At 37.3% G+C, this 14,265-nt stretch overlaps 1 protein-coding gene across 1 annotated transcript in view; it reads right to left on the bottom strand.

The window, feature by feature from the left end:
• Window positions 1–13,697, bottom strand: part of LOC134672230 (follistatin-A) — a gene marked incomplete at its 5' end in the record, with an annotated part of 33,802 nt that extends 20,105 nt beyond the window's left edge. The window contains one exon of the mRNA XM_063530130.1: window positions 13,511–13,697. Within this exon, the coding sequence (XP_063386200.1) occupies window positions 13,511–13,697 (187 nt within the window). The remainder of the gene's footprint in view (window positions 1–13,510) is intronic.
• Between the last annotated feature and the right edge of the window lie 568 nt (window positions 13,698–14,265).

Genomic DNA, 14,265 nt, shown 5'->3' with positions numbered 1-14,265 from the left:
CACCACCCAACATGGTCAGGCGTGGCGTCAATTGCCTTTTAAATTTCGACGAGTGTACACGATAATGATTTGGCGGAAGTATGTCCAAGTATATTTTTATTATTTAACGAATATAGAGTATTTGCAACTGAACTTCTGACTATCGAATCGAAAACCGATATCTCGTTAATGAAGTATAATTATTAATTAAAAATATAAATATAAATTGCAATTCCTACGCAGCAGGAACGTGCTTAACGGAATAAAGCCTCCAAAAAGCCTTAAATCTAAATTTTGCACCAAAGTTATCGCCTAAAACCTTATCTATGAATGCTAAATCTTTATTGGTGATAAAGTAAGACAAAAAACGTGTTCCTGCCTAACCACCGTTAAATTACGCAGCCGGATAGAGCATGAGATATAGCCGATGCAGACAGACAGGGTATTAAAATTCTAAATGATGATGTTATTTTTCTGGTATTACCGGCCAGTGATAAAAATACGTGTAAAATTTTATATTATTTTAACAGTGGAGCGATTCGCGGCCGTTGATCCCACTCCTGCGCTTTCAATTACTCGTAACCTTTTAAACGTAGCACATTTTACCCTTGCTAGACGATTGCGGCTCTTGTGGCACCGGATTAAGGCCTTCTTTATGAAGCACCCGATCTTTAACGGATATCTCGCCTGCGTCCGGACAGATTTGGCGCCACTTTTTAGAGGCTATTACACGATTTATATTTAAATTATCTAATGGCGATAACGAAACGCCGCTTTAAATTAAATTTGTGATGTTAATGCCTGCGCAATCGGGGTTCTTGTTCGATTAATTTATGGTTCATTATAAATCACTCTTCATTTTAAAGACTTTAATCTTGCTTTCAATGATTATAGTGGACTTGATCGCAATAAGAAGTAAATTCGAAGAATTTTACTTAAAGCTGAGAATTGTGCTTTTAAACCCGCTTTTCTTCATAGAATATCTCCGAATTCTATTGGCTGCTGAATGTTAACATTACAGTGGCAGTCTGTGGTTTAAAAATAAGACACATCTTAGATCCTCCAGGGAGGCCAATACAAAGGTACATTTTGATATAGAAATGATGTCATTTAGTTATCATTCGCGCGTGCATTTCGCTCGTAACTTATCCGTAGATACTAGATACATGTTTCGGCAAGTGAAACGCACTGGCCAAAGATAATTAAATTAAATCATTTAGATATGATTTTGATGTGAAAATGTAAGTTTGATTTGGCCTCCTGTTCATTGGTCTTTCCCTTTTCCCGTTTCCTTCAACGCAACCAACCATGGCATCAAACTTATACCTTAGTTTTTGAGGCTCCACAAAAATATTTTATTGGTTTCCTGTAACCAAACCTAACTACAATAATCAGAACAAAGTCGCTTAATATAAGCTCATCATCCAATCAAACAAATACGATCATACCTAAATATTTTTGTAATTTCGGAAACGGATCTACGTTGCGTCATTTGTTTATTGAAGTCTCCGCGCGTGCGGTGTTTTCGATACTTGCGAGCACCGAATGATCCCAAAATAGGTACCTGCCTAATACCATCCAGGCCAATTATCCGCGTAATTACTTCCACCACTTTCAAGCTTTGACTGATTAAAACAAAATATTATTAAATAAACAAATTGTTTCTGGCAGAGCCCGTGAGATGGATAAATGTATCCGCCAGTTTCCAAGAACTTGGCTTGGTTGGTAAGACAACAAACAACAGGATAAGATGATTTGATAATTTTCTTGAATTGATGGAAAGGCTCCTAATATTTTTTCAAGTTTATTTTAGGCAGTAAAACGAAACAAAGAATAAATCACCTGAAGATCATAATTTTTAGTTTAATAGCTCAGTATTTTTCTATACATTTTCAATATTTTGATGCCCATCAGGATAGGTAGTGAAGGCCAAATCGCATATGCTTGAAATATACAGACTAATTTCAAATTATAATACAATCCAAAATTACAGAAGTTGCAATTTGATCACAATTTACTATGAAAATAATTATATCCACGGACTCTTAAAAACGCTGCTTAATTTTAATTATTATAGGTTACATAATTTTGCGCATTTCTTGCTTTTTATTTAACATCAGGATAGTAGGTACAATTATTGTTATTTCAAATAATGAAACTCAATAAGTACATCGTAGAGCCATTTGTAGAGTCATTTACGATTAACTATTATTAATCCGTACTGTTTTATTAGTATGTACTGTTGGTATGTAAAGTTAAGGGTTCTAATTTAAAATTGTGATTGTCTGGCAGCCTTCAGCCGACCTAGTTTTGGCAAAGGACGGATTTAAGCAGGTGATGTCTGGAGCCGGCTCTTTGCATAATACAATGACAATGAGGCTTGTCTAGCAAGTTTTTAATGCGTGAGATATAATAAGGTACTTATACACTTTTAATTCATGATACTTAGGCAAAGAAGATAGAAATCTAAATTAGAGTGAAATCCTTATTACATTTTTTTTGCCATTTCTCAGATTATTGAATTACAGCCAAAGAAGTTTTAAGTACTTACTTTATATAGACACGCGTGGGTGCGATTTCGGTCTATATAGGAATATAGAGTAGGAACGTTATCGGACTTATCGGTTTAAAATATCGCATTTGGAAAAAACACCCAGTAGTTTCAGCAGGTGTACTAAAACTGTTTTTTTTTTAGAAGAAAGTGAATTTAAATCATTTAATGTTTAAATCACGAGCACGTAATGCCGCAGACGAAAGACAAAAAGTAAAGACCAAACTGTGTCGCATAAATAAATACTCGTACCTAGTTACAATTTGCAATAATTGCAATAATAGGTAAGTGCATTAACAGAATGGCAAATGATTTAAAACTAAATCTCTGCAAATGAAATATGATGCTAGTTCTCGGTACTGACTTGAAATTGCTGTGACTAAAAAAAAATGATATATAGGTTAGAGTACCTACAATGCAATGTTAAAATTTTCGACAATATGAAGAGAAGAGAATATGAAGAGAGGTTTCTCTTTAATAATGTCTACATAATGGTACACTTACCTGCGTGAAAGTAGATACTCTGAGCTTTTTGCGAACTCGAGGCGACTACATAAACTGCGGAGTATTGACATTGACACAATAGTGAGCGCGCGATGCACCGCGCGCTGCACCGAGCGCGTGCATTCACTCTAGTGACGCGAAATGCAAACTATCGACATCGATGAATATGTTCATACGTCCTTAAAAACGTTGGTGACATATGTGTAACAATAGGTACTATATATCATACTATTCTAATAGAAAAGTAAATACATTTACTACTGACACATTTTTAGTCTGTTGTCAAATGAGCCACAACCCATAACCAATGCCGCTTCGACCATCACCACCGCCACTCTGCCACCAAATTGATACATATTTATGCATATTTATAACTTAAATAGAAGCAGTCCATGACATGCAACTAATGACATATCATTCAACGTTTAAGTACCTTAACTATTCTACACTACAGGCCGCGTAGCCAAAATGCCAATCGCTTACGCTCCGTAGCGATCGAAACGCAACTGTCACTGTCGCGCTAATATGGAAGAGTGATAGAGAGACATAATGCTTTTCGTTGTCGAAGCGATAGCGATTGTAACCTTGGCTAGGCCATCTCTACTTTATTTGTACAGGCAGATCATGATATTAAGGCTGTTATAAACACTTAAATTAATGTGTTTATTGGAGGTGACTACTACTAACGAATTTGTTATAAAGAAAATGTAGATAAAAAATTTTATCTCTTTATTAATTTATAATATTTGGTAAAAATTTTTTTTAATAAAATTAATTAAATATACTTATATGTATATGATGTTCAATCATCTTAAACTTTAGTAAATAACAAAATACTATTTCCTTCTAATTATTTAATTTCTCTTATCCTTAATGTTCTCATGACAATATTCGCGGCATTTGTATGTGGCTCCCGCTCCGCATAAATCTGCGTCGATGAATGCAGATGCTGGTGCGCTAGCGCATACTTCAGCGGGCGAGATCATTCGCATGCAGACGGCATGGTGGGATCCAGACCCGTTACAGTGTACACTATAGTGTACTGACTGTACAGTCAGCACCAAAAATATTATGAAAATCTGCAAAAGGTTGCTTGTAAGTTGAAATATTAAGGATGTGAAAAGTTAAATGAGCTATCTAATGAGGAAACTTAGATTCGGCAGGCGTGGCTCACCCCGCGGTTTCGTCGCTTTGCAACAAGTAGCCTACAAGTACATCCGTCCCACACCAATTTTGGTGGCTAGCCATAAGCCGCGCGTGGCGCTGTCGCCACCTAGCGGCCATATCTGTCCTAATCGTAACAGACGCGTTTTGTTAGTGAGTGAGTGAGTCTTCTGTACCTAGTACTAAATATTATTTATTCTGTGTTACCAGTTACGCGTTAGTCTATATCAGTGGTTGGCAACCTTTTAGCAGCCAAGGACCACATATCAGTTAACGAAGTGAACGCGGGCCGCACTTTGTTAATATTTATGACTTTATCAGATATTTTCATTTGTCAATATTACATACAAAATAGCCAGGGAGGCTCGCGGGCCGCTGGTTGCCGACCGCTGGTCTATATGAATAAAATATGCTATTTATAAATATTACAAAACTTTATTTTTAAAATTAATTGCTGAAGATGCGGGAAATTCGGTTGTAATTTTGCTATGTTAAATATTCATATTTTATTATTTAAACTACGGACACAAATGGAGAGTGCGCACAAAAACGGGATAAAGCACTGTACAATAAAGTATTTACGCACATTTATAACATGTCCCTTCTCATGACGGCGCGTGCGCCCGGAATTTCAATCGAAAACTAAATGACATGTTTACGTCGGCACTGAAAAATGTGATTGCGAGGATAATTTATGATTATTATTCCGATTCTTTAGGCATATTTTGTATACATTGAAGCGCTCGAAAACATGTCAGATTGTTTATCGGCATTTTTTTAACTGCAACATAAGTTTTGGGTGTGATTCCTTAATGTGAAATAAATTTTAAAACATTGATGTACATATTATTTCAGAGACTTTCAAATTTTCTCTTGAATAAAAAGTAATATTACTATTTGAGATTTGACCGTCGCTCAAAGATTCAGTATTGGTTTAAAAGTAAGTTCCTAATTAAGTATAATATAGATTTTTTAAAGAAGGCAAATGTGTAGCCAACCATTACAGTCACCCACATTACGGTATATATAAAAGTAACGGTTTAAATGGACCCATGTAATTTTATGCATCATATTGTAGAAGTTAAAATAACTAATAATATCGATACCCCGGTGAGAATTTATTTTCCCATCCCCAACCCGCAGGTGCTCGTCCGATATGCGGTTCCTCTCGAACGGCGCCGCTCCGCCTCAGCCAGACTCGGCTCTTTAATATTTATTTACACATGCAAATGTACGCCGGCCGGCCAAAACAACACTCCAGGTCATTTTCCTGTACTCCGCCAAAATAACCTATCAACACTAGAACATCACACAAATACGACCTTTCAGCGTTGGGTGACTGTCCTGTTTTGCGAATCGAATTAACTTCGAATATTCATTGCAATACTATTTATAAGCGAATTAAAATGGAAGATACCAGAGTAAGGTTGGGGACTGAGTTAATGCCTGCAACGTTGGAGTAACGGCATTCTTACGTTTCTGCGGCCGACCCTTTATTTCATCCCCGATTGTATGCAAGATCCTAAAATTACTAGGTACTAATCCTATTAAATTTTTAAACACTTTATTTATACAGATGTTTTGGCCAGATCTTAGAATTGATCATTTCATAATGTGGCAATCATTTCTTGAAATGATCAGTTGGCCCCATCATGATAAAGGCAAACCTTACCTAAAACCTAACTATATCACGAAGTAATCAATTCTAAAATGGCTTTAATGAAATGAAAAAATCTATGACCTTGCCACGACATAGATAAATCCATCAACGTAGATTTTATTGGCATCAGAGTTATCTAATGGAAATTCGACTATGACTACTTTCTAATTAGATTTACTCCATAATTTCTCACATCGAAATTATGCCAAGTATCTACCCTAACAATTAGGTATCTCTTCAAGTGCGTCAATGAGAACGTATAGTATCTTCTGTAGGTAGCAACAGAGAGTATTATTTGCAACCACTGACTGATATCCCCAGTAAGGTACTCGTATCAATTACCGAGGTGTTTAACCACTCGGAAATTAACCAGACATGAAAGTTAATGACGCTTTACCGTACGGCACTCGCGTACATTATGTATCAGGGAGCGCGGTCTAGCCGCGGCCGGCGGATGTTTCGCAGACATAGAAATATGTTATTCAGTTAAGTGGAGATTAAATACGTACAAGTAGGCGCTAACTGCCGCTAATTTCACTTAAACGCCTGAGCTCGCAAGAGCCTTTACTAGCTTTATGGGAGAATTATTCAAAAGACTTGTGTAAATTGGGACAAGAACTGCCGACTGTGGCAAAAACTTGTCGCGGGCCGGGAAGTGGCTCGTAATGATTTAGGGATGGTTAAATTACACTTCGGATGGCAACTTTATACTTAAATCCCTGTAAAAAGGATCATCAGTCATTGGAAACGAGTTTTGCCCGCGATGTAGAGATGCATGATTTTTGCGAGATTGATTTAAGTAAGCTTCCTGATACACGGGTTGTAGCTCACATAAAACATGAATATGTATGTTGTTTATTTATTTGATCTTATGCCATTAATTTTTTATCATGGCGAAGTGTATAATCTCACCACGCTCCGTCTAATGCCAATAGTAGGTACAATTTAAAAAAACAGAGGCACATGTACACTTGTACAGAGGTAGAGATGTACTAAGTTGGCATTTGCAAATTCTCGATCTTAACTACACAAAATTAATCATTTCAGCATTGAAAGTTGCAAAGAAACTCATAAAGTAAATGGTATGCGCTTTTTCAGCTATGTGATTCCTGTTACGGCGTACTATGGCACTGATGGCAGCTGCCAATATCTGACCGACAGTATATTCCACTAAATTGGAGTTCCAACTGGATTAGCGATTTATCTGTAACGTTAGCGATAAGCCGATAACTCCCCGCGAGCTGCGCCTACGCGGGTTTGTTGACACTTGACACGCGCGCGTCCTCGGCGCGTGCTAATTGTACGATATCCATTCAATACTAAATTCGGCCTGTTTACTATCGACGAGAGGCAAATGCAGATTTTATAAATATAGCCGGTCAAACAAGTTTGCCAGTAGAAAAACTGCGCCTTTAAGGCGCGAAATTAAAATTTTCTATGGGACGATAACCTTTCGCGGTTACATTTTTAAAATTTCTTTCCGCTTTTTTCTATTGACGGAAATGGCTTGACAGACTATATGTCTCCGTTTGATATTGATCTCAACGCATGTGGCACGCAATTTTAAATTTTTGCGCTGGGAAATGAAATCGGTAGGTACGTAATGTTATGTGACCCAATATTGTCTTATATGTATAGGTATTAATTTTTAGTGTACATCTTTGGGAATATATTTGGCATATGGCACATAATATTGGAACCTCGAAATTTGGTAGGATTACCTACTTCGATCATAGTAAACTTTATAAATTAAAGGTTTTGGAAATAAATTATGTAATTCTCAATTAGGTACCTGGAAAAATTACAATTAAGACTGAAATCATTACTACACTAGCATTCAATTAATTTTACGGATTAACTCGCGTATTTTCCGAACTCTCAGTACTTGAAAATGGAGACCTCTGACCAGAAGAGGTCTATGAAGCATACCACACGTAGTTAAAAATAGTTATGTGCATTCAATCCTAAAATTAAATTAAGGACTGGATTCGTTTAATTTAAAATAACAGATTTAACTGACGCCTGCCCACAACCTAATTATTCAGACGTTAGACGCTATGCCTAGGCAGTAGGCACTAATGACGAGATGTAGTGACTGCTTCATCTGTGACCTTCGCCGGTCTCCTGCAATTACGTTTAAACTAGGGATGTACCGACTAGTCGCCGACTAGTCGGGAAAGCCGACTATCCGGCCACATTTGTAGTCGGCGATTAGTCGGCGACTAGTCGGCAAAAATGGCCGATTAGTCGGCACTTTATTAGTGAAATAAAAAACAGAAAAAAAGGAAATCAACAGTCAATATTTACCATATTTTTTTGTTTATTTTACAAAAATACCTATTCAGGGTGCATACGAAAAGTTTTGTTCATATAATTGACAGTTTGATCGTTATCGTATGTTGGTGAGCTGGTGTTTTCCTCTACAGGTCGATCTCAACTGATTCTCGTGTAATTTCATGTGCAAGTTCGACAGTTATTATTCTTTTATTATTCAATTTTTGTTTTTTTTTAATGGTGGAGCCATGAGGAACTATTAATGTTATTGCAAAATTTAGAGTCTTTAGTCAGGGCATGTTGCTCGTAAAGATGCTGAGCACAGGGGATAGGTTCTTAACTGGCTGCTACGTACGGGAAATAGAGCCTTGGAAAGTACAAATTGTACTGACGGTCTGCTCAGGATTGCAAAATAAAAGAACTAAGAACAGAAATTGAACAAGGATTCTTGTGATAGGTCTTTGAACCTGTAGAGAACGCCTGTTAGCCAATCTAAATTATGATGAATAGCGCAGCCAAAGGAGCAAATCTATTGTTTTTCACCTGAACTTATACGAAACTAATGATCTGGCCGACTAGCCGACTAGTCGGCCGACTAATCGGCCATTCGAGCGCCGATTAGTCGGCTAGTCGGCTAGTCGGCCAAATCAATAGTCGGTACATCACTAGTTTAAACTGATTTGTTCGATCCTATTATGGACAGTAAGTGTTGACGTTAATCATAAAAAATAATGCATGACTAACATTCTTGAGGCTGACATATTGTACTTAAACGCTTTTATGTATTTGCTTTTGTTAAACTTGCATTTATAAGTTTTCGTGTAACGTAGTAGGTACCTACTTAATCTTACACCTACACCATACCTACTCTTAAATCCTAGTTAAACCCTAGCAATTGCATATATGTTTATTTTTGCTGCAGATTATTGTTTCAAGCATGGACAAGTACCGAATATCGAAAGTACCTATTCGATTTTGCACACCTCCCTAAAGACACTGTGGCTAATACTTTTTCACTACTTAGTAGGTACAAATTACCTAATACGGGTAAGTACCAAATTGGTTAAAACGTTAAAAACCAAAGATACTATCCAATATGCATTACGTTCATAAATGTCTTCGAGTACCTACTATTCTTAGAGTAATTTTAAGCATGCACTCCAATAAACATTAATTTGAACCTGCCGGAAATTTTGGCGCTAAAATATATCCTGAATCTTTATAGGTATCATCGCTAGTTCAAAATGATGGCGGCGACGGACATATCGCGCAAGTTTATTAGCAAAGGTACTATTCTCGGAGTTTTAGCGATGTGGGTCACCCAGTTAGTGCATCGACGCATCAGGGAACTATTCACAATATATCGAAGATAAACCAGTGTAGGTAATGTGGTATCTTCATACGCATAGTTGCTATGGATGAACTGATCTGTATTATGAACATGACTACAGCGAAAAAGAATAAAGAATGATCATATTATAAATACGTGAAAGTAATATAGTCGAGACAATTTGTTTGGTACTTGTGTACCTACGTAGCTGTGGACTAGGCGATTTAAAGATAGATGCTTTTAGTTCAGATTTTAAAGTTTTTGAATGATAACAATATGTAGCGAGTACCTAGGTACTACTAGGTAGGTTTATAATGTACCTATATGTACCTACTCTACAGAATACGGACGAAGGCCTGTAAAACACGTCGTCCGCGGAATGATACGCCGTCAATGATATGAATTATGATATGATTAGTTTCGTACGGAAATACGAATTTTGATAAGGCAGCTAGGCTGACCATCCTGTGAAGTATCTAATGAAGTGAACACGACTGTTCAGTAAAAGTTACGGTCAAAGAACTGAGCTAATTGTGATGAAATTCGTCATACAGAAACTTATCCTTCAGCTACTTTGTGTATTTTGGGTAATGGGATGGATTTTCTAAAATTGATGAAGGGAGAGCAAAAGGCACAGGCCGAATCCCACGCAAACGGAGCCGCGGGCACCGCTACATTTCGTTTTTTTAGCATTAGAAATAAGGTAAATAATCTTGATATATCTTTTAATTGAAAAACACGTGTTAAATATAAGTCACGGCAAATATGTAACAATTATGATTATAATACGATCATTTATATTCTTCTGCTTTCATAATTAATAGCTACTGATTTTTAAAAAAGTTTTTCAATTAAGACACATTTCAAGATCGCTTACCTTCTTTCTAATGCTAAAAAAACGAACTATAGTGTGCAACGGTCGGGGAGGCCTTGTACTACGTGGAGGCGATCAGTTGAGAAAGAGGCTGGACTCGGCTGGAAAGAGCTGGAAGCAGACGCTCAAGATCGTGACAAATGGAGGATTCTTCTGCGAGCCCTATGTCCCTAATGAGGGATAACAGGAATGCATCATCATCATCATCATAGTGTGCAACAATGCACAACATTTACAGATTCACGTAGGCAGGTGAGCTTTGGCACCGACTTTGAGCTTTATTTATAGTTTTAATTATAAATACATACATTATATGATGCAACAAGCGCCCAAATAATATGCACAAAAATAAAACCCGTCGTCGGTAAACTTTTGAGAAGAGCCAACCGCAGAATTCACCAGTTTTAAAAGGTACCATTCCATTTCTAACCGCAGCTGCATTACTGTCAATTTTACTATGGAAATTGACAATGACAGCAACGCGTTCAGTACGGGTAGTGCAGCTGCGGTTAGAAATGGAATGTTACCATTATTGTTACGCCTGACACTGACATTATACATTCATTGACAAGCAACTTACTGCGACTGCGCTAACTGCACGTCGCAACAGCAGCAGTCGCCGCCGCTGCAGTAATGTCACACCAGTAACGTCGGGGCAGTATTGCAGCTGCAGTTGGAAATGGACTGTCACCTTTAGGAATCGCAAAGAGCCGCAAATTTTGTTTTCTAAGAACTCTATGTTTTTTTAGAGACGCAATCGTATCTCCAAAGCATGCATGCGACTCGCGAGCTGCGGTTTGCCAACCCCTGTCGGTCTAGCATGAGTTGCGTTCTCGCGCGCGACTCCATACATCTAGCGCGACTTTAAGTATGCACTCGCGCGAGAACGCAACTTATTATGCTAGACCGCTGGTATATGGTTAATAGGTAAGTTTACGCCATAATCAATGCCTCAAGTTTCTTAGAAGACATATAACTATTTATTGTTTTTATGACTAGTTTAGTTTAAGAAAATGAATAATTGTAACAAGTGTGAATCTGAATATACAAGTTTACTGGACCAATATATTTATTTTGGTAACAATGTACCAATAAAATATTACTGCTGACAATGATATGAGGTAATATTTTAAATTTTGAATTATAATGTAACGAAAGGTTATATTCAAGTAATTCTTACTTATATCACCGATTATATATTCATAGTTCTTCTTATATACCTACAGTGTCTGTACCTTCGGCATTACGATACATTTTCATAATGTAAGTACAGTCGCCATCAGATATATAGGAGCAGCCAAGGTGCTCACAAATATCTGAGCACGCCTCTATTGTCAAGGCGATAGAGCGCGCGTTCAGATATTGAGAACACCTTGGCCGCTCCGATATATCTGATGGCGACTGTACGTGTACCTCCCTACATAATGTACTCGTATTAAATAATGTATGTAAGACCATTAATAAGCGCTCCGCCTATGATTTCGCGCGCGTTTTACGTTGTTAAATTTTCATCCCTTTAGGGTTGAATTAAAAAAAACCGGGCAAGTGCGAGTCGGTCTCGCGCACGAAGGGTTCCGTACCATAAAAAAAAAAAAAAAACGGTCACCCATCCAAGTACTGACCACTCCCGACGTTGCTTAACTTTGGTCAAAAATCACGTTTGTTGTATGGGAGCCCCATTTAAATCTTTATTTTATTCTGTTTTTAGTATTTGTTGTTATAGCGGCAACAGAAATACATCATCTGTGAAAATTTCAATTGTCTAGCTATCACGGTTCGTGAGATACAGCCTGGTGACAGACGGACGGACGGACAGCGAAATCTTAGTAATAGGGTCCCGTTTTACCCTTTGGGTACGGAACCCTAAAAACACTTTCTTAGTGGACAAGAATGTAATATGTATATGTTTCAAGTAGTTTCAACACGACTTAGGGACATACTCATCGTAACGGTAAATATCAGTATTCACTCACAAGTTAATTTCACATTCTCAAGTTAATTTCAAAAGTGATAATAGAGTATTTTCCTATTAGTCAAATCAGTTACTTTATTAGAACTGTCGAAACGATTTGATAATAATTGATAATATGGAATTTATATGAAACATTACATCGTGACGTCAAGGTCAAGTCACCTACTTTTTATACTTCTATCCAATTTATTAAATAGAACTTGTGTTTAAAAACACAGATAACTTTTATCTGTGTTTTTCTAATAATTATCTGGTGCTTTATTACATGCATGGTGTAAAATAATTTATTTTAAATATAGTATAATACCCTATTGTGTTAACATCAATAATTTGCTCTGATACTTAGCTTAACATAATATATATGTAGTTTACCATTCATAAGTGCTTGTTGCTAGGCCTACATGAATAAAGTATATTTGATATTGAAATAATTCGGTCTTGTCCATTTCATGTCGAGACGGAAAGTATGCACCGGTCAAGCGACTGCCGAAATTAACTCACACGCTTCCGAATTTAATTAGGTATTAATTATAGTTACGAAGAACCGGCCAGTGGACACCGTATTGATTCAATACTTTTGGATATTTAATTTGTTTTTATGTCAACTGTTAAAAAAGAGCAACATTTTATTCGGAGTCTAGTGATGTGATGACACTTAAATTTGTGAACAATCCGAAAAATAAATAATTAAATTAATTAATTATTAAATTGATTAGAGGCTTATTAAAAAATTCTTTGTTTTAAACAGTTCCAAGAAATACTATACGGAATATATTTATTTATTTAACTTGAAAATGTAAAGTACCAACCTGTATGATAACTTCATGCACACTTTCCATGAATCATGTGTCTTGAAGTTCAAACTTATAAACTTACAAAAAATATTTATGCACGATAAAATTTATGTAAGTACTAAAACAATTTCAAATATAATTCTCTGGAACTTACTCTAAAATCCCAAAATAGTAAATATAGTATATTTTTAAATTACCATTAAAAATGGTCAACACATAAATAAAAAATAATTAAAGTGTTTAATTAAATATGTTCGTATAAAAGAACTTCCAAGATATAAATCTGATTGTAGAGTTACTATAACTTTAATGAGGTATTACAATTAGTGCATTTAGTACTGACTAACTTCAACCAAAGATGAAAAGAGATGAATGAATGTAAAGTTGAATAGAGACAGAATAGCTCACCTGCTGCAGGGCGCGCGAGCACGAGCGGCAGCACGAGCAGCGGCAGCAGCAGCCGCATGCTCCTAGCGTGGCATGCCGGCGCGTGCGGCTCCGCGCTACGCCCGCGACACTGCCTCGCGTGCCCAAGCAACAAGTGCAACCAAACAACACCAAAGTCTAAAATCAAACCCAAAAACCGACCACTCAAGTATTAAAAAAGTATTGTTTCGCGGCGCGGCGCCGCGGTGTGCCGGCGGCGGTGTGTTGGCGCGCACTGACCGAGCGCGTGGCCGACCGCCGAGCGCCGAGCGCCGAGGACCCGGTGCAAGTGCAGCGAGTCGACGACCGCGGCCGCGCCACGCGGCACGGCAGACAGACACCCGAAACACTAGAGTCGAAAGCCCTACGGAACTACGCCTACGATCGCTCCGATAACACCCATCGCTTATCCACATATAGCCTATTTATACCGAACCAACTTGTGTAACCCGAGTACTTTACCTTAGTTAATTAAATTGGTATATAGGTACTAAAAACCAAACATGTAGGAACCTCATTAATGGTAACTTCGATCAGCGAATTGATTCAATTGAATCGAGTGGTTGAAGATATATAATTATGTGTACAAGAAAATGTTGCAAGAAATGTACAACGCACTTTGTTTTTTAGTGCGTTGAAGTCTATTCAAGGGCGCATACATTTTCACAAAACACTTCCCTAGAAAGGCTCTCTCTTCATTGTAGTAAAAGGAATACACAAGTGTCGAAGACTCGTTT

This window comes from Cydia fagiglandana, chromosome 16 (genome assembly GCF_963556715.1).
Source record: "Cydia fagiglandana chromosome 16, ilCydFagi1.1, whole genome shotgun sequence".
Taxonomy (NCBI): domain Eukaryota; kingdom Metazoa; phylum Arthropoda; class Insecta; order Lepidoptera; family Tortricidae; genus Cydia; species Cydia fagiglandana.
Note: the sequence above shows the minus strand (reverse complement) of the source record. Positions and strands in the feature narration are given on the sequence as shown.